A 26,543-nucleotide genomic window follows, 5' to 3' on the forward strand; every position below is an offset into this window, starting at 1 on the left:
ATACTAAGAGTAGTCATTTAATGATTCAGTGTCAATTTAAAAAGTCTCCAGAAAAGTACTCTAATTGGACCTGTTCTGTTGAACATTTAAAAAAAATTAATATCTGGATAAAGGCAGAGATCACCTGCTCATCAAATTTATAGGTGACTCAAAGCTGGGAGGGCTAGCTAACACAATGGATGATAGAATTAGGATCCAAAAAGATCTTGATAGACATTGGGCTGAATCTAAGAAGAACTTCAATTTGGATAAATATAAAGTACTGAGGAGGAATTGTTAGCAGCTTCTTTGAAGATCTTCAGGCTTGGATGAACTATAAGCTCAATTGGAGTCAATATTGATGTGACATCCTTAAAAGGAAGTTATAGCTTCCAGGCAAAAAAAAAGTGATAATTCCTTTGTGTTCTGCCCTAGACTCCATGGACATAAATGTAAATTAACATAGACTATTATTTTTTAAACCCTTACCTTCTGTCTTAGAATCAATACTGGGTATTGGTTCCAAGGAGAAGAGAGGTAAGGACTAGGCAATGGGGGTGAAGTGACTTGTCCAGGGTCACACAGCTGGGAAGTAGATGAGGTTAGATTTGAATCTATGACCTCCCATCTCTGGGCCTGGCTCTTAATCCACTGAGCCACCCAGCTACCCTCAACATAGATTATTAAAGAGTTAAGCTCAACTTAATTTTTATTTGAAGAAGTAGGTAGAACATTTTTAGGCTTTAGGATTCTATTTTCCTTATGAGACAGATTTCTACTGTAAAGCTCCTGGGTAATAGAAACCAGACCAGCAGCTCTTCTGTCAACATTATACAGATGTTCAAACCTTCCATAAATGTTTACTTTTAAAAGCGAGGGTTGTTCTAATCCCATCATCCCTTCCACATACTCAGGTTTCAACATGTTAGAATGTTTGACTGTGCATTGTTCTTGGTCAGATATAAAAAATGAAATAGCACAAAAATTGAGTCACTATTTTTCTTTTCAATATACAGATAATGAAATTTGATGTTCTGACAAAGTCATCATTAAAATGGGAAGAGGAGCATTGTTGGCCTGCTGAGCCTGTGTTTGTGCCTGCACCTAATGCACAACAAGAAGATGATGGTAAGAGTTCTTGGCCTAGTGAATACTCCACTGGTTTTCACAGTAAGCCATGGAATCAGCTTTCAAGCTATGAATTTGGCAGGGTCAGAAAAGGCACCAATATATATTTCCAAAAGTATTCCAAAGCTGCACTAGATATTATTGTTGTGTATGGCCCTTCCTCATTTTATAAGGAGGCAACAGATGGGCATGCTAATTGTCACTCTTCTGCTTTGAATGTTGAAGATTAGAATGGAAAAAGTCAAACTTTGGTCTACAAGTTTTCTTCTGTGAATTTAAATCTTTATTACCCAACCCACATTGTTTTCCTCAGGTTTAGATTTTCAGCATTAAAAAAGATTCTTTTCATTTTGGAACTAGAAAAAAAAACTTTTCCTGAACTTGTTCACTTTTTCTTTTAAAGGTATTATATTGTCAGTGATTGTCTCCACTGATCCCAAGAAACCACCCTTTTTGCTCATACTGGATGCAAAACAATTTACAGAATTGGCTCGGGCATCAGTTGATGCAGAGATACACCTGGATCTACATGGGCTATTCATTCCCTCTGTGGTTTCTCCTGAAGAACACGAAGATAATGCACTTATGAACTAATTTAGTGAACTAACCTAGAGTAATGCTACTTTAATAGTTGGGAACAGACAAACTGTAGGATCCTATAGGACCATGGAATTGTTTTCCTTAACTGATACAGTTTTATTTGATTTTTATTCTTGGGATTGTACATTAAGAGTTAAGAAGAAAGCAAGGTTCAATGCCTTTTATTTAATTTCACTGAAATCATAATCGCAATTAGAGGCATCATGGCAAAGGGTACAAAGGTATCCTAGAGTAGAACTGCACAGGATACAGAGGTACAGTCAAGAAGGCTTGTAAGGTCTGCTTCTAACATACACTACTTAAGTAACCATGACACTTAAGTTGTAATGCCAAAGAAAACTCTATAATACTATTATTTAAGAATGAATTGCTAATCTGTACTGGTGTAGAGAGTTCACACCAATGAAATTTTAAAAAATTGGTTAAAAATAGTAATAATACTAAAATCTGACATTTAGATAGTGCTTTAAAATTTGCTAAGCACTTATGTACATTATCTCATTAGATCTTTATAACTACTCTGAGAAGTAGGTATTATTATTATGTTTCTTTTACAGATAAGGAAACTAAGGTCTTTTAACTAATCTCCCAGAGAGGTTTAGGTTCAGTGAATTATCCTTAGTCAAACAGGTAGTAGATATCAAGAGAGAGGAATTGAATGCTGGTCTCTCCTGACATATAGTACAATTCTCTTTCAAATATACCATCTGCCTCTCAAAAGTCTAGGTTTGAAATTAATCAACAAATATTTGAGAGAAAATTATGTACCTAGCACTAAAAAAAAATATTTTTATAATGAGCATCCATCACAAAAAAGTCACTATAATAAATTATATGTAATATTAAAGCAATATTGCTATGCCACTTATTATGGGGTTTACCCATTAGGAATAGACATATTTATCAGAAAGAAAATGTTTTGATTTGTTAAAGAGATACTGGGCTAAATAGAGTTTCTCTCCTTCCTAAATCTTGGCCTTGTATTTTTACTTAGGCTTCCTATTATAAAGCTACATAATTAGGGAACTGATGTACCACCACATATGAGTTTCATTGGCAGAATTTCCATGTATCTTCAGTCCTCAGTTTCAGCAAATGGTTTTTCATAAATTCTATATATTGATGTTGGGTTTTAATAAATATGCTCCCTTTTGTTTAATTATGACTGTGTTTTTTAAAGTCCTGTCTCAATTATCTTTGTATCTCACTTGTATTCACACCCAAATAATTTGTTAATGACTAAAAGCACCTCCAACATTTACCTCAAGGCTTAGAGAAATTAAAGAGAGATAAATGGTCTTCTGCTATAAAATATTGGGTTTGGGCACCACTAAAAGTCATTCTCTCCCTCCTCAGATTGCTCAAGAATGGTTTGCTTTTATCTTCCCTTTGTCCCTAACACATTTTTCCCATGTATCACACTTCTTTGTATACATGTGTATCCCCTCTTTGAGTCAGGGATTGTAATTTATCTCTGTCTCCAGTCCTGGAGCATAGGACTTTGTACATAACAAGCTTCTAATAAATATTGATTGAAATGTATTGAATTGGTGCAACAGAATCATTTGACATCCTCTGTTTAAACAATTGGTTTTCCATTAGATACAGAAACATAAGATTTTGAACTGGAACCTTAGAGATCAACTAGTCCAACACTTTCATTTTATCATAGAAACCTGGAGAGATTCAGGGATTTGCCTAGCTATTAAATGACAGAAGTTGATTTTTCTTATGAAAATATTCATATTTTCATTGTAAGAAAGGAAATTGATTCCTTAAAATTTGATTTCTCTCTATAGGATATAATCACACAGATGAAGTATAAAATTTGTTAATACCCTATTATCTGTTTTATAAAGTATGAACATTTTCTCTGGTGAAATTAGTAAGGATATTTAGGATTGACTGCATGAAATTGGTCATACTCCTAGTAGGACCTTAAAGAACTGAATTCCTCAGGTCTGGACACAATTCAGGAAGGAACCAGCATCTGAGAAAGAACTTGGCCCCTAAAAGGGTAATTGACCAGTAGGAGATAAATCTTCTCTAGAAGACACAGAAACAGAAAGGCATGTTATGAATAAAAATTAATCTTGGAGACTTTATTCTAAATTTACAAGTATATATATATATACATATACATATATATGTATATGTATATATATATATACATATATACACATATATTTAAACCCATACCTTCCGTTTTGGAATCAATACTGGGTATTGGTTCCAAGGCTTAGTAAGGACCAGACAATAAGTATTAAGTGGCTTGCCCAGGGTCACACAGCTGGGAAGTGGCTGAGGCCAGATTTAAACCTAGAACCTTTCGTCTCTAGGCCTGGCTTTCAATCCACTGAGCCACCCAGCTGACCCCTACAAGTTTTTATTAATAAAGAGAAAGACAGAAATAAGGGGGGAAGGGAGGAGAGAGAGAGAGAGAGAGAGAGAGAGAGAGAGAGAGAGAGAGAGAGAGAGAGAGAGAGAGAGAGAGAGAGAGAGAGAACGTGCGAGCGAGAGAATGCACAAGCAAGAGCAAGAGCTCAGTGTCCATATGTCACATCCCTTGACTTCTGTGACTTCAACTGGTCAGGAATCTCATCTGCTACTCTGGTGCATTAAAACACATAGACTTTCTGACTCCTATGGCTACTTATTGTAGTAAGTCTTCCAGGACTGAACTGGATTGGAGGTCCCCCAGATATTTATTTCACACAGGCAATATTCAAACAGCTTTAAAGAGAGGAACTCTGACAGCAAAGAAGAGCTAGTTATACACTCAAGAGAGAAAGTGAGAGCTATAGCAATTAAAAAAATGAACAAAGAGGGGTAGATGCTGGGAATCAAGGAAAGTAACACACGGAGCAGAGACACTGTGCCCAGGGGGAACCAGTTAAAGAACTCCATTATGAAAGAAAGGGCATTGAGACCTTGAAGCTCTTGAGATGTGAGTTACTTTGGCTACATATGTCCCCTACATCTGTATCTCACTACTATTATAGTTGTAATTGATATTTGAGGGTGTATATATTGATTGATTCTAGATGACTAATGGATCAAGGTTTGCCTACCCTCCTCCCTTTTCCTCCCTCTCTTCAGAAGCCTTTCAGCTTCTCCCTCCCCCCTTTCTTCAGTTTCACTCAGTGTGAACTATGATGCTTTAGAGAAAATACTCTTTTCTCTTCTTTAACTCAAGTAAGGGTTTATTAGGGAAGAAAGGACAAGGATGGAGGATAAGGTAAGAAGGATAGGTTTTCCCTATTACCTACACGGAGCCTAAGGTTGGAGAATATTGAGGAAAATGGCAAATCCTGTCATAACTGTGAAACAAAGTCAATCAGAGAGATATGAGGACAACTGTCTGTCTTCTTTCTTCTTCTGCCAATCAGTCAGGTAACCTCCAACTTGATTAATTCAAGTTCAGAGACACAATTAGCTTCTTCACCACCATCAGTCACACCAGCCAAAGCCCAGTCCAGAAACCTAGCTTCTTCTCCACCATCAGCCACCAGCCAAAGCCCAGACCAGAAGCCCAGTACAAAAGCCTCTCAGCCATTGGCTTAGCTCCAACTGTTTTCCCTGTAATATTCCAAAAGAAATGTTCCTTTTGACTGACAGATGATCCATCCTCAGCTTTTTCTGTCCTTTGCAAGCATGCCTCTTTGACAATACCTCCCTTTTTTGTCTTAAAAAATTTGCAAAACTAGATGCATTCCCAATAAGATCAGGAGTGAAACAAGGATGCCCATTATCACCTCTACTATTTGACATTGTACTAGAAACACTAGCAGTAGCAATTAGAGAAGATAAAGGAATTGAAGGCATCAAAATAGGCAAGGAGGAGACCAAGTTATCACTCTTTGCGGATGACATGATGGTCTACTTAAAGAATCCTAGAGATTCAACCAAAAAGCTAATTGAAATAATCAACAACTTTAGCAAAGTTGCAGGATACAAAATAAACCCACATAAATCATCAGCTTTTCTATATATCTCCAACACAGCTCAGCAGCAAGAACTAGAAAGAGAAATCCCATTCAAAATCACCTTAGACAAAATAAAATACCTAGGAATCTACCTCCCAAGACAAACACAGGAACTATATGAACACAACTACAAAATACTCGCCACACAACTAAAACTAGACTTGAACAAATGGAAAAACATTAACTGCTCATGGATAGGACGAGCCAATATAATAAAAATGACCATCCTACCCAAACTTATTTATCTATTTAGTGCCATACCCATTGAACTACCAAAATACTTCTTCACTGATTTAGAAAAAACCATAACAAAGTTCATTTGGAAGAACAAAAGATCAAGGATATCCAGGGAAATAATGAAAAAAAACACATATGATGGGGGCCTTGCAGTCCCTGACCTAAAACTATATTACAAAGCAGCAGTCATCAAAACAATTTGGTACTGGCTAAGAAACAGAAAGGAAGATCAGTGGAATAGACTGGGGGAAACGACCTCAGCAAGACAGTATACGATAAACCCAAAGATCCCAGCTTTTGGGACAAAAATCCACTATTCGATAAAAACTGCTGGGAAAATTGGAAGACAGTGTGGGAGAGACTAGGAATAGATCAACACCTCACACCCTACACCAAGATAAATTCAAAATGGGTGAGTGACTTAAACATAAAGAAGGAAACCATAAGTAAATTGGGTAAACACAGAATAGTATACATGTCAGACCTTTGGGAGGGGAAAGGCTTTAAAACCAAGCAAGATATAGAAAGAATCACAAAATGTAAAATAAATAATTTTGACTACATCAAACTAAAAAGCTTTTGTACAAACAAAACCAATATAACTAAAATCAGAAGGGAAACAACAAATTGGGAAAAAATCTTCATAGAAACCTCTGACAAAGGTTTAATTACTCATATTTATAATGAGCTAAATCAATTGTACAAAAAATCAAGCCATTCTCCAATTGATAAATGGGCAAGGGAAATGGATAGGCAGTTCTCAGATAAAGAAATCAAAACTATTAACAAGCACATGAAGAAGTGCTCTACATCTCTTATAATCAGAGAGATGCAAATCAAAACAACTCTGAGGTATCACCTCACACCTAGCAGATTGGCTAACATAACAGCAAAGGAAAGTAATGAATGCTGGAGGGGATGTGGCAAAATAGGGACATTAATTCATTGCTGGTGGAGCTGTGAACTGATCCAACCATTCTGGAGGGCAATTTGGAACTATGCCCAAAGGGTGCTAAAAGAATATCTACCCTTTGACCCAGCCATAGCACTGCTGGGTCTGTACCCCAAAGAGATAATGGACACAAAGACTTGTACAAAAATATTCATAGCTGCGCTCTTTGTGGTGGCCCAAAACTGGAAAATGAGGGGATGCCCATCAATTGGGGAATGGCTGAACAAACTGTGGTATATGTTGGTGATGGAGTACTATTGTGCTAAAAGGAATAATAAAGTGGAGAAGTTCCATGGAGACTGGAACAACCTCCAGGAAGTGATGCAGAGCGAGAGGAGCAGAACCAGGAGAACATTGTACACAGAGACTAATACACTGTGGTATAATCGAACGTAATGGACTTCTCCATTAGTGGCGGTGTAATGTCCCTGAACAACTTACAGGGATCCAGGAGAAAAAAACACCATTCATAAGCAAAGGATAAACTATGGGAGTGGAAACACCGAGAAAAAGCAACTGCCTGAATACAGAGGTTGAGGGGACATGACAGAGGATAGACTCTAAATGAACACTCTAATGCAAATACTATCAACAAAGCAATGGGTTCAAATCAAGAAAACATCTAATGCCCAGTGGACTTACGCGTTGGCTATGGGGGGTGGGGGGGGGAGGAAAAGAAAATGATCTATGTCTTTAACGAATAATGCTTGGAAATGATCAAATAAAATATATTTTAAAAAAAAAATTTGCAACCACAAATTTTAATGATACTTACCTTTCATATACTTCTAACTAATTCTTACCCTATACTATTTTAAACATTCCTTTACCCTCCCAAAATAACAAATCCTAATCTTAACTTAGCCGTTCTACCTAGTTCTGTACTAAAATTGAGTATAGGGAAATGGCTTAGGAAATAGGGATTTATGAGAACATGGTTTTGACACAATGACAAATCATGTAACAATTTTCAAACCATTCCAACAATTTCAATAACATTTTGAATATGAAACTGTCTTATCTCCTAATGTCTCTAAATTTACTGTAAAATTACTAAGTAAAGTTTTCTCTAACAATTGTAAACCTACAATTATAATGCAATCTAATTTCTATAGTTAAGTATTCTATGTCTATCTCTACTTTCCTAAGACTTTGGACAAATTCTCTAAACTGGATTCTCTAAATTGTCTTTATAGTTAGTTATTAGAACATTAATAAATTATTCTAATATAGTTAGCTTGTTAGTAAATTAGTATCTACATGTGTACATAAGTTGTACTATTACAGATTTACATATGTACATCCATATTCATTGTTCTAGATGTCTGTGCAAACTCATACAGATAAGAAATATCTTTGTCTGTTTGAATTTTCCACAGAAATTTACATCAGTGTGACTTTGTGTTTTGCCACTACGTTGTATGTTGTATACTTACCCATTCCATGAGATAACTTCCTATTCTATGTAGGATGTGTATGCATATATGTGATGTTAACATGTATAATTCATTCTTTCTTACATATCCTCATGATCAAAAGTCCAAACTTTCAAAGTCCTTCCATGACCTTTTATGTTGATTGTATAAACTCTGTCCTTCGTCACTTGTCATCAGGTCAGCATGCCAGTCGTCTGCTTTCAGTCTTGGTTGTAGTCCTGTGTTCTTCAATTCGGGAACAAACTGGAACAATCTGGAACATGTTAAATGAGGTGTACAACCCTTTAAAAACTGTCTCAGCACGTGACTAGAAGACACCTCACTATTAGCCTCTAAACTCATTTCTGCGAGACAATCAATGAATGTGGCTGGATGTTCCACTTTGTTTTGCATGAGTTTATCAAATCTAGCCCATGCATTCGGCTTCAAGCAACATTGTTTAATAGCTTGGAGCAAGTCTTCCCTACATTTCCTTAAGTAGGACATGCTAGTGGGGTTTGCAAAGTCTAGGTCTTTCCTTTGCTTCTCAGCGGGCCAACTAGTTAGGTTATCAGTCCTGGTCTTTTCATGGAATTGCCTTTGCTTATGGGGACTAAACAATTCAGGGAGGAGAAACTCTACATCTTCAAAATCAGGGTCAAAGATCTTAAAAGAATGTTTCAGTTCCTTCTGTGTCTTAAAAGGTTGTTCTATGAAATTTGGAAAACGTCTCTTTAGGGATTCAAGTTCCTGTGATGTAAACTGTCTGTGTACTTTAGATTGTAGTATACCAGCTGAACTTGTAAGCTTGGTGACCTCCTTCAAAGGACAAATTTTTTCTGGTTCGCTATCAGACTTAGTGTCCTTGTCACCTTCATTTCCCTTAGCATTGACCTTTGATTTCTTAGCCTTTCTCTCTTTTTCTTTGGGTGCACTATCTGCCTGGCCATTGTTCTTGTTATTAATCTTATCTAGCCCTTCTTCCTTGATCAATTCTTCAAACAACTTCTTAATAATGTTTTCCAGGTTATTGTCTACCACCAGTATCTCTTCTGCCTTTTTGGGGATCACAAATCTATATATCTTTCTCAAGTCAAAGTCTGTAAGGCTGCCATAGAAATAACAAAAACCTGAGTCAAAATCTGCCATAGTATGGTATCAGTTTGAAATGGCAACTGCAGTATAAACATGGTGGTGTTGCCAATGTAATCCAGAGAATCAAAAATCAGGTAGGTCATTTTGCTATAAAGTATACTGCAGACTCAGAATCCAGTAATGGCTGCCAGTACCACAGCTCCACAGATAATTTGCTTAAACATCTTTCCTACTGTTGTTTCTAAGGATTGTGCAGTTCAGCCATTTAGGGGTGCCAATCTGTAATAGATAGATACTTAAGGGTGTATATTTGATTGATTCTCTAAATAACTAATGAATCAAGGTTTGCCTACCCTCCTCCCTTTTCCTCCCACTTCAGAAGCCTTTCAGCTTCCCCTCCCCCTTCTTCTTTCTCCTTCAAGTCACTCAAGGGTGAACTATGATGCTTTAGAGGAAATACTCTTTTCTCTTCTTTAACTCAAGTAAGGGTTTATTCAGGGAAGACAGGAAAGGTGGAGGATGAGGTAAGAGGGATAGGACTTTCCCTATTATCTACAGGGAGCCTTGGTTAGGAGGATACAGTAAACCTGATAGAACTATGTGAAACTGCTAGTTACCTCCATGATAATCATTCAGAACAACACAAACAAATGGAAGACTTAAGAGATAAGTTAGAAGTAACAGAGAAAAATATAAGAGAAAAGAAGATAGAGGAAATGAAGAAACTAAACACTGTTAGGACTTACACAAAATCTAGTTACAAACCAAAACCAGTGCAGAGAGAGACTAGGCAATACTTCTTCTACCATAAGAGAGGACACCTTATAAAAGACTGTTTTCTAAAGAAGAAACATGAAATTAACATCAAGACCACACAAAATAGATACAGAAAACAGAATTCCACTTGCTGTTCTCATTGTAAGCTAAAATCCACTAAGCAAGCAAATGACTTATAAGAGATTTACGCCATTAAATCGGGAGCCAAACCTAAATATTCGGACATGGTTAGGAAAGAATTATGAAGCCAGGCCTTTAATGTATGTAGTTTGATACATGGAGATAGAAGAGATAGGGGAAAAGAGGCTGCTGTTAAAAATAGTAGAAAAAAGATAAGAACTGGTGAAAAATTTGTGCAAAAAGTGAATCTGTGAGTAATAGCACATGCAATAAATCAAGAGGAAGGCAGAGACTAGTAAAAGAGATAGATGGAGAAATAAAAGAAATAATTTCTCAAATAGCAACTGAGATTAGACACTTTGAGAAAAGCTGTATAGTAACCACACAAGAAAAAAGTGCAAATGAAGTCAAATCATTATTAGAGAACTTTTTTCAATGTAGAGTGGGCAATGGGATTAAATTGTGCAAAAGCAAAAGAGAGATAAAGTCACAGAAACTCAAGCAGGAGTTAGTGAAAGACACAGAAAAACAAAATTTCAATTCCCTACAGGTTACTATTTCTAAAGATGGAAATACTTTGAAACCATTTGCAGATTTACATGACATCCCACCAAACTCAGTTAATTCTGTAAATAGTGATATGGCACAAAACCCCTTAGGAAAAAAACATCTAATTTGAATCCAGAAGCAGAAGCATTCCATCCAGCAATGATTGATTTAGATAAGACAAAATTCACTGAAAATGAAACTGAAATTACATTTGAAAACAATAATCCTATTCAAAGTAATGGAGGTGACATGACAGTTTAATTTGAAAAGGGGAATGGAAGTCTTAGTAACTGAAAGAACTACCAAGGATTCAAATGGCAGACTTGAAGCCAACATTCTAAGTGTCAGAGGGGAATCTGGCCAAAGAAACTTATGTGAGATAAGCAACAGCTATGATTTAAATTCATGTTCCAATGTAGTAGAGGATATTGTACATTCAACCTCATATGGAGACTTCATAGGAAATTATTTGAATCAAAAAGAATTAACTGATCCTAACATACAACTGGCAGAGGATAGTATAGGAATGAACGGTGACTCAGTGGCAAAACACACCTTAGTACACAGTCAGAAACATATGTATGTACTACTATGGGAAAGAATGAAGGCACACATCCTACTACTGATGATGCAGGGGAACATGCAGATATACTGAACTCATTCCCAAAAGAAAATAACAACATAGAGGGAAAGATTTCTATCTCTACACAGTCAAAAGAGAGTGAAGATGAACATAAACCTCAGACTGGTGATAGAATAGTACCTATGAATATTAGTAACAGCATAATATATCTGCAAGAGGAAACTAACCCCATACCATCAAGTTTACCAATTCAAAATGAAAATCTAAAGCTTAGTAATGAGAAACAACCAGAAACTGATTTGGGAAATGTAAAAGCTGGTGACATAGGCTTAGATCAACACACAAAGCCAGAGTTAGCAACATATGACAAAAGTTTACATGGCACTGAACAAAATCCAAAGAATAACATAGTGATTGGATTCAGTGAGTCTGATTCAGATACAGAATCAGAAGGAATACCAGTGGATATGATAATAATGGATCAAGATGATTTAGAACAAATGACTTATCACTTTTATAAGCTGAAGAGGTAGACAAAGAAGGGGATGTGTGAGACACAAGTGAGAAAATTGAATATCTGATTATGATGATGAGATATTCTTTGGGCACAGAACAAGTTGCATGCCAATGGAAGAACTTTATGCAAGATTATGGGTTGATAATGAAGATGACTTTATAGAGAAGTTGAATTATATGCCTTGTACAGATACAGATTTTGAATGGGAAGGTGGATATTAAGGAACATCTTAAGAACTGGAGGAGGAGAGATAGATACACAACTTCATTTCTATTCTCTAACTTCAAAAACATGATGAATACCATTCATGCTGTAAGAGTGAAATCAAGATTAGTTGGAGCTCCATAGGGTAACATACTACACAAAACCTTATGAGAATGAAGACTAGTCTTAGGCAGAAAAGAAGATATTCCAGAGAAACAATAAGTAATTCAACAAGGACACTCCTATATTTGTATTTTCTTTAGTAACTTCATTACTATGACTGACACAAACACCGAGGATGCTGTGGAAGCATAGATTCACATTGGATAAATTTGTTATCAAAGACTTTAACATCAAGTTATAGTTGAGAAATGAGACACGTTATCCAAATCTCTCAACCTTCACCCTAAAACAATCTCTACCGAGGGAAGGAAGAGAGGGAGGGTATAAGATGAAGCTACTACTTCATAGTTTCAGATACCTCATAAGACACAAGGTGATCATGTCATCAATGAAGATACATACAAATGACATCTGATGAAAAAAAAAAGTCTTTGTCATGAGAAGCAACACGAGTAGCCCTAGAAGAAATCAATAACAGTCTTTGTGAATGAAAACCTATGGAAAACAAAGGAAAGCAACCCTGCAGCAAATAACACAGTTCCAGAAAGAAATACAGTCCGTAAAGCAGAGTAAAAGAAAAATGCATTTAAAAGTTTAGCAGCCAAAGAGAAAGTCTCTACATATTCTATACAGACTATCTGCCAGCCAGAGTAACAGAACAGAAAGATACAATGTTATCTCAAATGCAAACATAACTCCATGACCAAACAAAATACATTACATCCAAATTCTATCTCCAAGACAGAAGGCATAAAGAAAACATACAATAAACCTCCTTGTGAAAAAGTCAAACATCTCAAAGATTAGCAAACTTCAAATCAATATTCATAACAAAATCCTAAGAACTTATGCACAATACTATTATGCTTACACAAACCCATGAAGATGAACATAAGTAAATCTTACTTCCATGCATGAAGATGAACACATGTACTGCTTACCTTCACACATGAAGATTAACTGATGAATTCTGACAAGCAGTCATGAAAAACTCAGCTTACTTCCATGAATAATGAAAAATTTCAATCTTACATACATGCACATGTGAAAACCTTACACACATGTATGTTCATGATTGTTACAGTTGTTGCTGAATTGAAGAACAAAGGACTACAATTGAGAGTGAGAGTGGCATGCTGACCAGCTGACAAAAGACAAAGGACAGAGTTTATACAATCAACATAAAAAGGACATGGAAGGACTTTGAAAGTTTGAACTTATGATCATGAGGATATGTAAGAATACATCATACATGTTAACATCACATATATGCATACACATGCTACATAGAAATACAATGTAGGAAGATATCTCATGCGTAAGTACACAACAGGCATAGTTGCAAAACAAAAGTCACACTGATATATATTTCTGTGGAAAATTCAGACAAAGATATTTCTTATCTGCATGAGTTTGCACAGAAATCAAGAACAATCTATATGGATGTGCATCCATATATGTATTTACATATGTAAATCTGTATAGGTACAACTTATGTACACATGTAAATACTAATGTACTAACAAACTAATTATGTTAGGATAATGTATTAATATTCTAATGACTAAATTTAGGGAAAACTTAGAGAATTTGTTCAAGTCTTAGGAAAGTAGGGACAGACATAGAACTACTTAAGTATAGAAGTTAGATTACATTATAATTGTAGGTTAGCAATGTTAGTACTAGAAAAATTTACTTAGCTGAATTATAGACATTAGGAGATAAGACAGTTGCATATTCAAAATGTTATTGAAATTTTTCGAATGGTTTAAAATTGTTACGTGATTTGTTGTTATGTCAAAACCATGTTCATGTAAATCCCTATTACCTAAACCATTTTCTTATACCCAATCTTAGCATAGAGCTAGGTAGAATAGCTAAAATAAGATTAGGATTTGTTATTTTGGGAGGGTAAAGGAATGTTTAAGATAGTATAGGGTAAGAATTAGTTAGAAATATATGAAAGGTAAGTATCATTAAAAATTTGCTGATTGCAAAATTTTGAAGACAAAAAAGGGAAGGATGTAAAGGAGAGGCTATACATGCATGCAAAGGACATCATCTGCCAGTCAAAAGAAACATTCCATTTGGAATGTTACCGGGAAAAACAGTTGGAGCTAAGCCAATGGCTGAGATGCTTTTGGCCTGGGCTTCTGGTTGGCTGGTGTGACCGATGGTGGTGAAGAAGCTAATTGTGTCTTTGGACTTGAATTAATTAAGTTAGAAGTTACCTGGCTGATTGGCAGAAGAAGAAAGAAGACAGTTGTCCTCATCTCTATGACTGACTTTGTTGCACAAGAGTGACTGGATTGACATTTCTCCCAATATCCTACTAACCAAGGCTCCCTGTAGATAATAGGGAAAGTCCTATCCCTCTTACCTCATCCTCCACCTTTCCTGTCTTCCTTGAATAAACCCTTACTTGAGTTAAAGAGAAAAGAGTATTTCCTCTAAAGCATCATAGTTTACCCTGAGTGACTTGAAGGAGAAAGAAGAAGGGGGAGGGAGAAGCTGAAAGGCTTCTGAAGTGGGAGGAAAAGGGAGGAGGGTAGGCAAACCTTGATCCATTAGTTATTTAGAGAATCAATCAAATATACACCCTCAAGTATCTATCTATTACATAGTCCAAATTTGTGCCCACCCTTCCCAGAGAAGCTGATGTGTTGAAAAACTTTTCTTACTATAACATTTTAGTCAATGTCTTAGCTTTGAGCTACTTATGTCTAATGACTGACTAGACTATTAAATGGTAAGTATACAAGTGGAGGCTTGTGAGCAAGGATGTGCTGGAGCCAGTTTGAAATAGCTCAGGATTGTTAAAATTTCAGTGTGAGTATTAACACTTTAAAAATCAGCAAACACTACAAATCAGAGCATAATTTATTGTTTTGTTGATTTTCTAAACTTAGAATGTGATGAAGGAAATATTAATTTTGCAAAATAAATTTAAAGGGATGTCATATGTACATTTTTGGGGAATCAATTGTTAAATATTTACCAGTGTTATTATAGGATGTTTAAGAGGGAGAAACAGAAGGTAAACATTTAAATATTTTGAGTTTATTAACAAGGAAAAGGGGTAGGAATAAGGGTAACAAGAGAAAGGGAAATTTCTAAAGCTTATCCCCAAAACTAATCCCCCAATATCTATCCTAATAGCTAGCTTCCTAAGCTAACTATGTTAAGTCCCACATAAATAGAATCTCACAAAACTGAGTCCAAGATGGGCTAAATTCCCAGAGGAAAGGTCACAGCAGATCCCAGCCAAATTTGATGATCTTCCTTATATTCTCCAGGCCAGCTGGCCTGCAGCCTAGTAGCTGAAGCAGTCTCTCCCCAGCTGATATCTTCCAGGGCCAGTTGTATCTTTGTATATAGTTGAAAAAGCAGCCACAAGCCAAAACCTTTCTGCTCCTCCTTCTCCAGAGAGAATGACTGTTGGCAATTGGGACAAACCTCCCCAACCTCCTTGCCTGGAATCTTGACCCAGGGTCTCATCAGATTCAATGTCACATGTCTCTGTCAATCAAAATGCAGTCTTTTCCTTTCCTTAATACACAAGCACACCCCTACTTATGAACTATAATTATAGTAGTACAGATATATAGATTATCTCAGAACCTGAGGGTGGTAGCTGAGTTCTGGGGATCCAAATGTGGTATATGCTTACTTTGAGGGAAATAATCCTCATGGTGCTAAACCATAAACAAAGTCCCCCACTGTGAAATATATAATAATGCTTCTAGAACTTTGTTAAATTATATTATTTCTATTATATCAGTCACCTGAATTAAAATTTTAATAAAAACAATAACCATATCAAATTTATATACAAACTTCAGGCTGTGTCTAATTCAGCTTATACTAAAAAGACAGATTTATTGGCTCAGAAGATAGAAAAAAATGACTAGAGTTACCTCGGTCTTATGGTACCTAATATATTTTTTAAAAAATATCTTTGGTCTATGTTTTTTTACAGGAAGATTTAACTTAAACATGGACATTAAGTTGTTTTTTTTCCCAATTAATGAGCATTTGCTTTCTCTCCCTTTCACCTACTGGCCGCAGTTAAAAAAAAAATGTTTTTTAAATCCTATATCTAGAATCTATCATTTCTTTCTCAGGGTGTGGGTAGCATGTACCACTGGACCCCTGGAGTCATGATTGGTCATTGCATTAACCAGAGTTCTAAAGTCTTTAAAGGTTGTCATTTGAATGTTTTTAGAGTAAATATTGTTCCTCTGCTTCTACTTACTTCACTCTACATTAGTTCCTGTAAGTCTTTCTAGGTTACTCTGAACCTGCCCTTTCATCATTTCTTATGGCACAATAATATTCCATTATATAATCTGCCCTAATTTGTTCAGTTGTTCCTCAATCTGTGACACTTCTCAAACTGTGACATTTTTAAAAGTTAAAAATTAGTTGAGAAGCTGGTTTGCAATCTACAAAATCTTTGCTTTTCAGCTCTAAAACTTTGGTTCGTTATAGATTCTAAGAATTTTAGAGCTAGAAGGGACCACATTGATCTTCTAGTTCAACCCATACCTAAAAAAGTATCTACACTTCACCATTTTGGACAAATTATTATCCAATTTCTGCTTGAAGACTTCTAAGAAGAAAGAAAACACTATTTCCCAAAACATTCCATCTCACTTTTGGGTACCTATAATTGTTACAAAGTTGTTCTTTAATAAGTCTAAATTTGCCTTTTTACAACTTCTAGCCACTGCTTCTGGTTCTGCCTACTGAGATCAAATAGAACAAGTCTAATCTCTCTTCCATATGACAGCTCTTCAAATTATTGAAAACAGTTACCATGTCCACTTCTCCCCCATCCTCTGTCTTGGGCTTCTTTAAGATAAACATGTCCAGTTCCTTCAATCTATTCTCATTTGATATAGTCATGAGCTCTTTACCATTCTGTTTGCCTTTCTTTAGGTATTTTTCAGTTTATCAATGTCCTTTCAGATTTTAGATGTAATCTGACCAGAAGTACAGGAGAACTATAATTTCCTTATTTATCAATATGGCCCCAAATAAAATTATTTTTAATGCCTCATCGTATTGCTGATTCATGTTGAACCTGGAATTCATTAAATGCCAAATTTTTTAGACTTTACATTTATCTCTGTTAAATTTCACCTAACTAGATTTGGCCCAATATTCTGACCTACAGAGACCTCTTTGGATTATCTGATTTGGTTATCTGGTGTGTTAACTATTTCTGTTGGTTTTACATCTACAGATTCAATATGCACGCTATCTATATCTTTGTCCAATTCAATCCAATGAAACGTGTTTGTTTTTTTTTAAGTTAAACAACCTGGGGGGCACTCTACTAGAGACCTTCTGTGAAGTTTATATCAAACCATTAATGAATATACTCTTTACATCCTGTCAATTAACCAGTTCAGAATCCATCTAATCACATTATCATCTAGTCTATATTTCACCATCTTTTTCACGTAAATACTAAGAAGTATTTTATTAAATGCTTATTTATAAAACTAGGTAGACTATAACATTCCCCTGTTCTACTAGTTTAGTAATGTAAACCTCAAAATTTCTTAGACTTATAAATGTTGGAAATTTCACCATTGGGAAATTTCATACTTGAAAAATTCCCTATTGATGGTCAGTGAGAGGAGCACTGTATGTGGTGGCACTGCAAAGCTCATGTGCAGCATTACTTCCGGTGATATAATCCTTTGTGCGGCACCTTAGAACAAGGCACCATGCAAAGGATTATGTGGCTGCACAATGGAAGACATCAGCGTGGCGAGCTGGCAATCTGGTGGAGGGGATTCCACACTGTGTATACTGCTGCCCAGTTAGGGTTAGGATTAGGTTTTTATAGTCCGGCCCTCCAATGGTCTGAGGGACAGTAAACTGGCCCCCTGTGTAAAAAGTTTGGGGACCCCTGATATAAAGGAAGAAGAGGATCTGGGAGACATGCACAGTTAGTGGGCATGAACTGGAGGAAGATCCAGTAAAGGGGACTGAGGAGTCAGAGAGGTGGAGAACCAGGAAGGAGGAACAGTGTCAAGAAAACCTAGAAAAGAGAGTATCAAAGAAGAGGTGACCAGCAGTTTCAAAAGCTGGAGAAAGTTTCAAGAAGGGCAAAGACTGAGAAAAGATCATTAGATATAGCAGTTAAGAGACCTTTGGTGACTCTGGAGACAGCAGTTTCATTGGAGTGATGAGGTCAGAAGCCAGACTACAGGGGAGTAAGGCAAGTGAGAAAAGAGCAAGTGGAGGCACTTAGTGTAGATAGATTCTTTAAGGAGTTTGGCCAGGAAAGAGGGAGTGTGTACTGTGTGTCAGGAGGAGGAAGGGAGGTATAGAATAGGGTAGAGAAATATAAGAGATGATAATTAGTATTTTTTAAGGGTGGGGGAGGAATGGGAATATTTATAGGTAGTAGAAAAGGAGTCCATAAATAGAGATTGAAGATTAGAGAGGGAATGGGATGATTATGGGAGTAATCTTTTGGAGAAGATGGAAAGGGTTGGATTCGAGGTTGTTTGTACAAAGGTTTGTCTTGGCAAGGAGAAGGACCACTTCATCATGCAAGACAGAGGTAAAGAAGATAGTGGAAGATGTCTGAGTGAGAGATATAAGAAGAGGAAGAAAGGAAAGGAAAGAGTTCTTGGTGAATGTCTTCAGATTTTTCAGTGAAATATAAGTCAAAGTTCTGCCTTGAAAGGGTGGGGGAAGGAAATCACCTAGGAAATTTGAGGAGGAATGAAAAGGTTTGGAATAGTTACTATAATGAGTGGAATAGTGACTCAATTAAAAAAATGTAAAAGGATTTCCTTGCTGTAATGAGGACCCATTTGAGATTGTGATAGACCTAATCATCACTTAAATTTTTTTTTTCAGCTCTGTTCAAAAATATGTGAATTGGAATAAAAGACAAGAAGATGGTGGGAGTAATCCAGGATTGGGGTTTGGCAAAGTATAATTGGTGATAGGATAAGGATGAAAGTAATTTACATAAGGGGCAGGCAGTCTTGAATAATTTTGCAAGAAGTACATTAGATCAGCAAGGATATAATAAACTGTTCCTCCTATTGCAATTGTGTGCAGAGGGAAAATGATGGCCTTAGTTTGACATGCAGCCTAAATTCTGGGGAAGCAGCTTTCAAAAGGTTGAGGAACAAGATAGGTAGGATCCCACAGAAGAAAATTACCCAGGGTAAGGCACCTGAGAGGAAAAAAACAAGTAGTAGTTTGCCAGAAGGGACTGATGAAAATACATAGAGAATCCAAAACCATTTTAGATTTTTAACTGATATATTCAAAAGATAGAATCAAAGATAGGCAACAGAAGATAAAACATGAGTGTAATATAGTCCTAAAAACAATAACAAAATGACAACGTATAGAATGATGTGAGACTAAGGGAAGACCTATCAGTCAATAAATCATCCATTTATTAAACCCTACCCTATGCCCAAATTGGCAGTGGGAATATAGAGCAAAAGTAATTTTTTTTATTTTACCCTTCCCTCGAGGATTGTACAAGAGAGACAAGTTGCACATATATAGATATATATAAAACACATTCAAAGCAGATACAATGTAAGGGGGAGGTAGGTGTCTGTAGATGGGAGGAATTTTTCAGGAGGGACTAGGAAATGCCTCATGCAAAAGATGGGATTTAACCTAAATCTTAAAGGAAAGCAAGGATTCTGAATAATGAAGGTAAGGACAAGAGTATTTTCCAAGCATGGATGACAACTGGTGCAAAGGTGAGGAATAGTACTGTGTCTGAGGAATTGAAAGGCCAATTTGACTGGATTAGTTTGTAAAAGAGATAAATACATAATAAAGCTAGAAAGGCAGAATGGAGCCAGGTTTTGAAGAGCATTAAATGCAGATGACTTTCATTTTTTATCCTAGGGGAAATAAGGAGACCATGGTTTAGGAAAATAATTTTGGCAGCAATGTAGAGGATAGATGAGTGTGAAGAGATATGAGACAAAGAGACTAATTGGAATATTACTGTAATAGTCCAGGTGAGAAGTTACAGAGTTTGAGATGAGTAGAAAGAAGGGGATATATAAAAAGATGTTTAAAATGTTATATAAAAGATATATAAAAAATGTTGTGGAGATAGAAATGACAAAATTTGTAGGAAGGTAAGGCTTGATCTGAGCCTTGAGAGATTTCCATAAATAAAATGAGGAAAGGAATGGCATTCCAGGTGGAGACAGCATGAACAAAACAATCGAGGCACAAAAGTACTAGGATATTTGGGGAAGTACCAGGAAACCAGTCTGGCTGGAATACAGGGTTTGTGTTAGGGAGTAATGGGAGATCAGGCTGGACAGGTAGTCTGGAACCAAACTATAGAAGGCTTTTTAATGCCTGGCTGAGTTTGGACTTGGTGGATGCAGTGTGTCACAGTGGAAAAAACACCAGTCTAGATAAGAGCCAAACAGCTAGGCTATTTTGAATTTCAGCTTTGCTATTAATGAAGTATACAAACCATCTCTCAGTTCTTGAGCAGTGTGTTGTCATCTGTAAAACTGAGGGATTGAAATGATTTCTAATTTTCATTCCAGCCCTGACAATATGAATTTATGACTTTATTCAATAGGCAATGGAAAATAAGTGAAGGCTATTGAGAAGGCAAGTAAAGTGGTCAGATGCAGGTAGCATCTCAGAGAGTTGAACAAGATGGGGGGGGGGGAGATAAGAGGGACAGCAGGTTCCCATAATAATCCAACCAGGAGATAATGAGGGCCTAGATCAGGGTTAATGACAATATGAAAGGAAATGAGGGCACTGATACAACAAACATTTTCTTTTAGGGGCAGCTCAGCAGACTCAGTGGATTGAGAACCAGGCCTAGAAATAGGAGGCCCTAGGTTCAAATCTGGTCTCAAACACATCCTAGCTATGTGACCCTGACAAGTCACTTAACCTCCATTGCCCAGCCCTTACTGCTCTTCTGCCTTGGAACCAATATATGGTATTGATGCTAAGATGGAACATAAGGGTTTTTAAACAATCAAGCATTTCTTTCTCTAATCCCTTATCAAATTTAGGACTGAAGTACCTTCATGAGGAAGGAAAGAAATGAAAACTTCCTCTCCAATCCCTAATCTTACTTATTCAGGTGCTATAGCCTTTGCTTAGGTGTGAAAAGGGTTACAGTTCTGTTCAGAAAAATGAACTTGGGGTTTATTTGTCATACTTAAAATTACATATCAAATACTATACTTCTGAGCCACCAGATTTGGTAGTAAAACATTATTCTTGATAGCCAGGGTTACTGAGGTTAACTTTAACTTAATCACTAATTATATTTCATATCACTCATTGTACAGATATACATGCACAGCTGAACATGAACCAGGGAGAAGGAACACCATACTGTATATGGAACTCCTTCAAGAAGTACATTCATTCCCTTTAGTTCATGTTTAATTTTTTATTAATTTCTCGATAGGGTCTGAGGTGAAATGAGGTCAATAATTAAGGTAAATATACTCTTCTTCAAGAAGACACAAACACTATACAGCAGTGGGAGGGTAGTCAGGGCAAATAGTTCTGAACATAGAAACAAGAAATATCTGAAATCAAATTCTACTTCTGATGTCTTCAAAACTATGGGATCTTGGACAAATCACTGTATGTTTTTGAGCCTTGATCTGCCTATCTGTAAAAAAAAAAAATCTGTAAAAAAATGTAGAAGTATGATTTTCCTTATTTTACCTAAGATGTTTGTGTGAAAAATATCTTATAAATATTATGGAATTATAGAACTGGGAATTTTTATTATTACAGCAATCTTATCTTCTAAAGAATGTAGGTGGCTTCCTTTAAACCTGTTTTGTTATCATACCATGTGGATTCACTGTTACAATGAAGTCATACAGGATAATAATTCAATCTTCATATTTATTGCTTTAGTAATAAAGGCATCTATACTTCACAAGGTCTTTCCAAGTTTAGTGTTTTGGAGGTATTTCTTTTAATTCAGGAAATTTAGAAGATACTTCTTGTGTATAAAGTTGTATATTCAAGGTATAAGCTAACTGTCCAGTATCATTCCATGCTCAGTTGTACAGGCAACTGGTTATTCCATATTACTGGTGAATACCTCCATTGTGGATTGTTGTCTAGAACAGCAGACTGGTAAGACTGTTTAAAAGATAGTTTGGGCATCTTTAAAACTGGCACTAAATGTTTTTTTCTTTCCTTGACAAGTATAGGACATTCAAACTGGAAATCATGACCAATGATACAACATATAAAATGCATTTCACAAACCTTAAAGTGCTATAGGAATGTCAGTGTAATATAACAAAGGCAGTCTCAGAGGCAGCAAGACCTGGGTTTAGGTCTTGCCTCAGACACACAATGGCTATGTGATCCTGGACAAATCATTTACTCTCTCCTTGTTCTTCTCCAAGAATCTAAGGCCATAAGTTGCAGAGAAGATTCTAGCCTACATTAGGAGAAGTAATTTCCTCATCTGGGAGTTCCCTATAATGAAATCATAGGATTGGGCCCTATCCCTATCATCATCATAACTATCATCACCCTTCCCTCTACACACATATATTCAAAGCCATACAGCTGGCACCATCTTGAACTCTATTTATGTTAAATGGAAACCTTTACTGCCTTCAAAATTATATCTTAGGACAGATGGCACTGAGCCAGGCTAACACAGGATGGCTAGACTACATATACTCCAATTTGAAAAGTATAAGCATCTGACACTGAAATTCTGTACTGGCAAAAGAACAAACTATGTTTAGCTGAATAATGAATGAAAAGAGTTGTGGGAGTTGCATGATTAGATTGGGTGGGGAAGGAAAGTACCTCTCTTCTGGTTAATCTGGAAAGGCATAGTAGAAAGGTGGGATTTCAATGATGAAAGGGAAAGAATTAGGTAAAGTAGGGGGAAGTTATGCTAGGAAGAATGTACACTTTAGAAGAACATTAGAAGTGGGAATGGGTTGATTGCATGAAAGGCTAGGATAAATTTGCTTAGGAATAATGGGGTGGGTCAGTGGTATGGAAGAGCAAGGCAAAGCAAATGAGGAAATTGGGGAAGAAAGGATGAGATGATTCCCTACTAAAATGGGATCTGGAAGCCCAGGACCAAGCCAAGTAGTGGAAACAAGGCTTAACATAAATTCCAATAATCAAAAATCCAGATGATACATTCATGAAGTTATATTGATTATATATATATTTGGGATAGTCATTCACAGTCATTTATCAGACTCTATGGGTTTGGCTATCAGCTTCCATGACTTCTTAGGAGATTTCTGGCTATCTTCTTTTACTGGGAAGAAACCCACAGGCACATCAATTCTCAGTACTTTTGTAGAGAGTCAAAAGCTTAATTTAATAACAAGGAAGCCAAAATGTTTAAAGATCTAATTCAGTTGCCTTTTTCACCTATTTTCAGTCCTCATCAGCATTTTCTTTCTGCTTTCCTTTTAGGAAAGGAGCCCTTTTAGGGCTCTATGTTTGAATCAATGCTGTTTATTATCCCAGGTTGTCCCACTAATTTTATAGCTGACCTTTACTACGGGTTTTAGCAACATCAGGGATAATATAATGGTACAAATCCATGCATGTTTTGGTTGCTTGTAAGTCTTCTTAAAATATGCTGGCTGTCCTGATGGTTAGTTTTTGTTTCATCTTCAATATATCACTTTCCTGGTTCTTTAGTCAGTCAGCACCTGCCTTTGCCTATTTAATTCATATGCTTTCATATCTTAACAGTCTGGAGTTAGAAGACTTTGGTTTCAATTCCACCTCCAAAACTTATTGGATAGATTTGTCCTCATTAGTATGTATTTAACCTCTCTGAGCCTCAGTTTTTTCATCTGTAAAATAGAAGTCATAATACTTGTCCTCTCTCTTTCATAAGGTTGTTGTGAAGGTTCTTGATAAAAATAAGCTATTGTTTTTATTGCTATTATTATTATCATTAGTGTCCTTGTTCCCTTTTTCACCTTTCCTTGATGCCTTTTCAAGATCCAGCTCTAAAACACTAGGGAAAATGTAATATTTGATAATGAGACCTGACCATTTTTTGGTTAGGACCTCATAATCTGATAAGAAGATAAGGTAAAAACACATAATTCTTATACATCATTTTACTGTTAAGTGCATTTAAAAACTGCAAACATCATGCTATGTGAGGTTCATAGGGAAGGTCATTACCAACTGCAGGGGACCAAAGGGTTCATGGAAGAAATTGCATAAAATATGTCATTAATCTTCCATTGTCACTTAACCTGCCCCCAACTTCCTTTTCAGAAGTGCCACAGTCAATATCTCTGTAGTAATTCTGGTACTTACTGCGCCATGATTTCAATGTAATGCATGTGGTTTTAAAAAAATCTGGTTTGGACATTCTCCTTACTCTGGTATATATCTCTCCCTCCATTACAAAGAAAGGATTTCAGATAGCTAAGTTAATCATACACTGAGCTCTACCTCATTCCATCAACCTACATCCATATTGGTAATTTTGGTCTCTATGAAATAAAGAGTTATTACTATTACTATTTTGATTTAAGCTCATCAAACACAAGTAGATGGGTGAACAAATATCATAAGTAGCATCCCAACATATTATTAGAAGGGGAGACATCAAAAAGGCCATAGACAGATACATTCTCTTCATATAACCGTAGCCAGTACTGTCATTGGTGGAAAGGAGAAAATAGTTCCAGTAGCCCCCCTTCTCATCCTATAGCTTCTTCTATTCCCTCCACTGGGCAAATCAAATAAATCACGAGATTAAAAATCAGAAAAAGCCACAGATTCACTATTTACTTGTCAATTACTTAGATAATTTCCCTTGGCCTACAGATAAATATAGGAGTATTACTATGATCAACTGCTATTCCTTTGGCAACTAAATGTTCACAAAGAGCTGTTAACCAAGTGAATTTGTATTAATCCCAGCTATTTTGGAGTTTCTTTTATATAACTATCCATTTTCTTAAATTCTGTTTCCCTGAGAGTATATGCCCCTAGGTATGGACTCTAGGAAAGAATGTACTAGGTGTGCATGCCTTATATGGCAGAATCTCTGGGTAAGGTACTTGTTTTGTATATCTGTGGATGAGGCTGAATTTAGGGTAATTGAAGCTGGCAAAGAAAGAAATTTGATTACTAGCCAGATAGGCATTAAGGCAATTCAAATGGCCAGAGAGTTTGATAGGCTATTCTTGAGGTTTTTCATAAGAACTGAGCCTGGGAAAGTGAACATTCCTTTACAATAAATTCCTTTGTCTCTGAAAATAATTTGAGGATGAATATTTTTAAATGAAAACAAAAGTAGAATGATGGCAAATGATCTTTGCTTTGAGTTTTCTTGTATTATAACGATTTATACTTTGTTTCCACTACTGTTTTTTATAGGAATTCATAATACCCTGTGTTAAATGTTTCAAGTTTCAAAAGATAAACAATAATAAATGTGTTGACTTTAACCTATGTTGGGCTCAAGTTTCCAAAATGAGCTAAGGTCAACAGAAACATTCACTCTTACTAGACAATCAGGTTGCTCCTTTAAAAAAATCCACCCCAAATAATTTAATAACTATCCAATTTCAGATTTTCTATATACAAATTAAATATAGGATTGATGCAATCTTTGAAGAACTGATCCTCAAACTCAGATTCTTACCTAAATCACAGTAACTGAATGTTTATACTATTTAGATTAAGGAGAGAACTAAACATGAGGACTTCTTAGTGAAAACAGATGTCCCTTGGCCCATCTCAATGGTCTCAGTGATCTTGTGTGGAGAGGACAGGCTGTGCCAGAGGACCCCAGATGCTTCCCATACAGACTTGGGGTTATAAGATTTTTTATCAGCATTGGGTAAAGGCCAAGCATCAAAAGTTCCTTCTAATTCAGATTATATGAAGTGCTGCCAAAAATAAATGATCATTCATTAACATATTTAACAAATATTGAGGACCTCCTAATAAAAAATTTTTTGCTAAATGCTATGAGAGAACCCAGAATATACAAAACATAGTCCCTTCCCTCAAGGAACTTATTAAATGAGACAAATTTTTTTAAAAGTGACAACCTGTTCCTCTGGAAAGTTTGCATTGTATCAATTAAAAGAGCACACCTTATATTATCAACCTACAAATTATTGATGTTGGTTAAACTGACAATGTTTACTGTTCTGAGCAAGAGAGAAAGATGAAAACATAGTCATGTTATTATATGAGAGGTGGGTCTCAGTCTCTCCTGTGACTCTACATAAAC

At 36.1% G+C, this 26,543-nt stretch overlaps 2 protein-coding genes across 15 annotated transcripts in view; one reads left to right on the forward strand and one right to left on the reverse strand.

Moving 5' to 3' along the window:
* BCO1 (beta-carotene oxygenase 1) overlaps positions 1–3,249 on the forward strand; it is a 156,500-nt gene extending 153,251 nt beyond the window's left edge. For 2 of the 5 annotated variants that reach the window (XM_056813283.1, XM_056813282.1), the window contains one exon: positions 996–1,426. In XM_056813283.1, the coding sequence (XP_056669261.1) occupies positions 996–1,337 (342 nt within the window). In that variant the 3' untranslated portion in view covers positions 1,338–1,426. Of the gene's footprint in view, positions 1–995; positions 1,428–1,510 lie in introns of those variants that run through there. The other 3 variants (XM_056813285.1, XM_056813284.1, XM_001380917.3) reach the window with 2 other exon arrangements.
* The window catches only part of GCSH (glycine cleavage system protein H), a 244,341-nt gene that overhangs the window by 214,109 nt on the left and 3,689 nt on the right, over positions 1–26,543 (reverse strand). For 7 of the 10 annotated variants that reach the window (XM_056813280.1, XM_016432773.2, XM_056813281.1 and 4 more), the window contains exon 3: positions 8,319–8,571. The exons of 2 other annotated variants lie outside the window; for them this stretch is intronic. The gene's annotated coding sequence lies outside the window, so the exon portion shown is untranslated. The remainder of the gene's footprint in view (positions 1–8,318; positions 8,572–26,543) is intronic. One more of the 10 variants, XM_056813277.1, reaches the window with a different exon arrangement.

Source organism: Monodelphis domestica, chromosome 1 (genome assembly GCF_027887165.1).
Source record: "Monodelphis domestica isolate mMonDom1 chromosome 1, mMonDom1.pri, whole genome shotgun sequence".
Classification (NCBI taxonomy): domain Eukaryota; kingdom Metazoa; phylum Chordata; class Mammalia; order Didelphimorphia; family Didelphidae; genus Monodelphis; species Monodelphis domestica.